General features: G+C 32.5%; 1 protein-coding gene across 1 annotated transcript in view; it reads right to left on the reverse strand.

Annotated features, from left to right (window-relative positions):
- Positions 1-1,670, reverse strand: part of ETNK1 (ethanolamine kinase 1) — a 95,380-nt gene that overhangs the window by 15,503 nt on the left and 78,207 nt on the right. Inside the window, 1 exon segment of the mRNA XM_012640973.1 lies at positions 1,287-1,447. Coding sequence (XP_012496427.1) covers positions 1,287-1,447 — 161 coding nt within the window.

Below are 1,670 nucleotides of genomic sequence, written 5' to 3' on the forward strand. Positions count from 1 at the left end.
CATGCCTGTAGTCCCAGCTACTCGGGAGGCTGAGGCACAAAGATTGCTTGAGCACAGGAGTTTGAGGTTGCTGTGAGCTAGCCTGATGCCACGGCACTCCAGCCCAGGCAACAGAGCAAGACTGTCTCAAAAAAAAAAAAAAAAAGAACACAAGAAATTAAATGGGTACATGAAAAATACAAATTACAGCAATAATAATATTCCTCTTGTTAATACAAAAACTGGCTAAATGATTCTGAAGTTCATTAAATGACCTAATGAGAAAGAAAACTCTTCATTTTCTGTAGTTTAAGACCATGCTTAAATAGAATAAATACAAACAGCAGGCATCCTAGGACCAGCTGGATAGCATGCCATTCATTGAACCAATAGTTCCACCAAAAATAGACATGAGAACAGCAGGTAAAGTCACATTTCAGCACACTCTATTACTTGAAATGTATTCTGAGTGACTCTGGGGATATGCTGCTCTCTAGATTATGAAAACAGTACACTTGTGAACCACCATTAGGGTCTACTTATAAAGACAACACAGCAAATATACCCCATGTCAACTGTATAAAAATTCTATTAAAACTAAAAAGTAGCAGCTAAAATAACTTTGACCTATTATTCAATTTAATTGTCTAACACCTTAGTTGAAAGCTCATTCCAATGCATCACGTTATTCTCTAAAGATAATTTAAATGAGATAATTTCTAAAAAATAAATGCATGTAAAGAGAAGTGGGTCTTAAAAATACAAATAATAATAAAGCATTAAAGCACCAAAGAAGCTGGAAATAAATGCTTTTGACAAGAAAGTAAAGAAGATAAAATACTGAATAAGCCATAAAAAAACATAATTCTACTGGTCCTTCCAAATTATTTTTATCATGATAACATTAGAATGTAATGATTAAATGTATGTGGAAAACCTCATTTCCCGTAAATCAGTCTTTGATTATATGTTTTTTGTAACATAAAGAACAAGGATATAGGAAACTGTTTCACACATTAATTCTAACCTTAACTATAATCCAGTCATTAAATAAGTAATTACTGAATATCTACCAGATGGCCAGATAATGTTCTAAGGGCTGGGGATATAATAGTGGATGAAACAAAATTTTTGTCCTCAAAAGCAATGTAATAGAGTAACGTAAACTATAAATAACCATGATTTTTCATTATTTTGAACAAAAATTCACAAAACTTAAAATGGGAAATTGTTTTACAAGATGATGAAAATTTAGAAACTCTTTAAATTATCCTAAGAATCTTTCATGTTTTGACATTTAAACTTACCAATGCAAACTGATTGACTTGAATGAAGAGTATTTCTACCTCCTTCTCAGTAACTTCAGTCCCAAAGCCCTTATACTCTTTGTAGGCTTCAAGGTAAGAACGCAGCCACTGACTTTGTAGCTCTCTATCTGGATAGAGACTATAGTCCACATCGCTCACACCTTCGGGGGAAAAAATACACTGCAGATTTTAAAAACATATACTCTTCTGCATACCTTAATAATCTTTACTATAAACAGTTTTTTTTTCATACAAAATTAATCATTCTATATTTCAGCTTAAATTCTAAGGCACATTACTGTTGATCACCATACTCAATTCTCATTCCTTCAATTTTTCCTCAAAAATACACCTGCATCAGAAGCTCTAAATCTGCATTTTAAT

The sequence above is a fragment of the Propithecus coquereli genome, unplaced genomic scaffold (assembly GCF_000956105.1).
Source record: "Propithecus coquereli isolate 6110/MARCELLA unplaced genomic scaffold, Pcoq_1.0 Scaffold16, whole genome shotgun sequence".
NCBI lineage: Eukaryota > Metazoa > Chordata > Mammalia > Primates > Indriidae > Propithecus > Propithecus coquereli.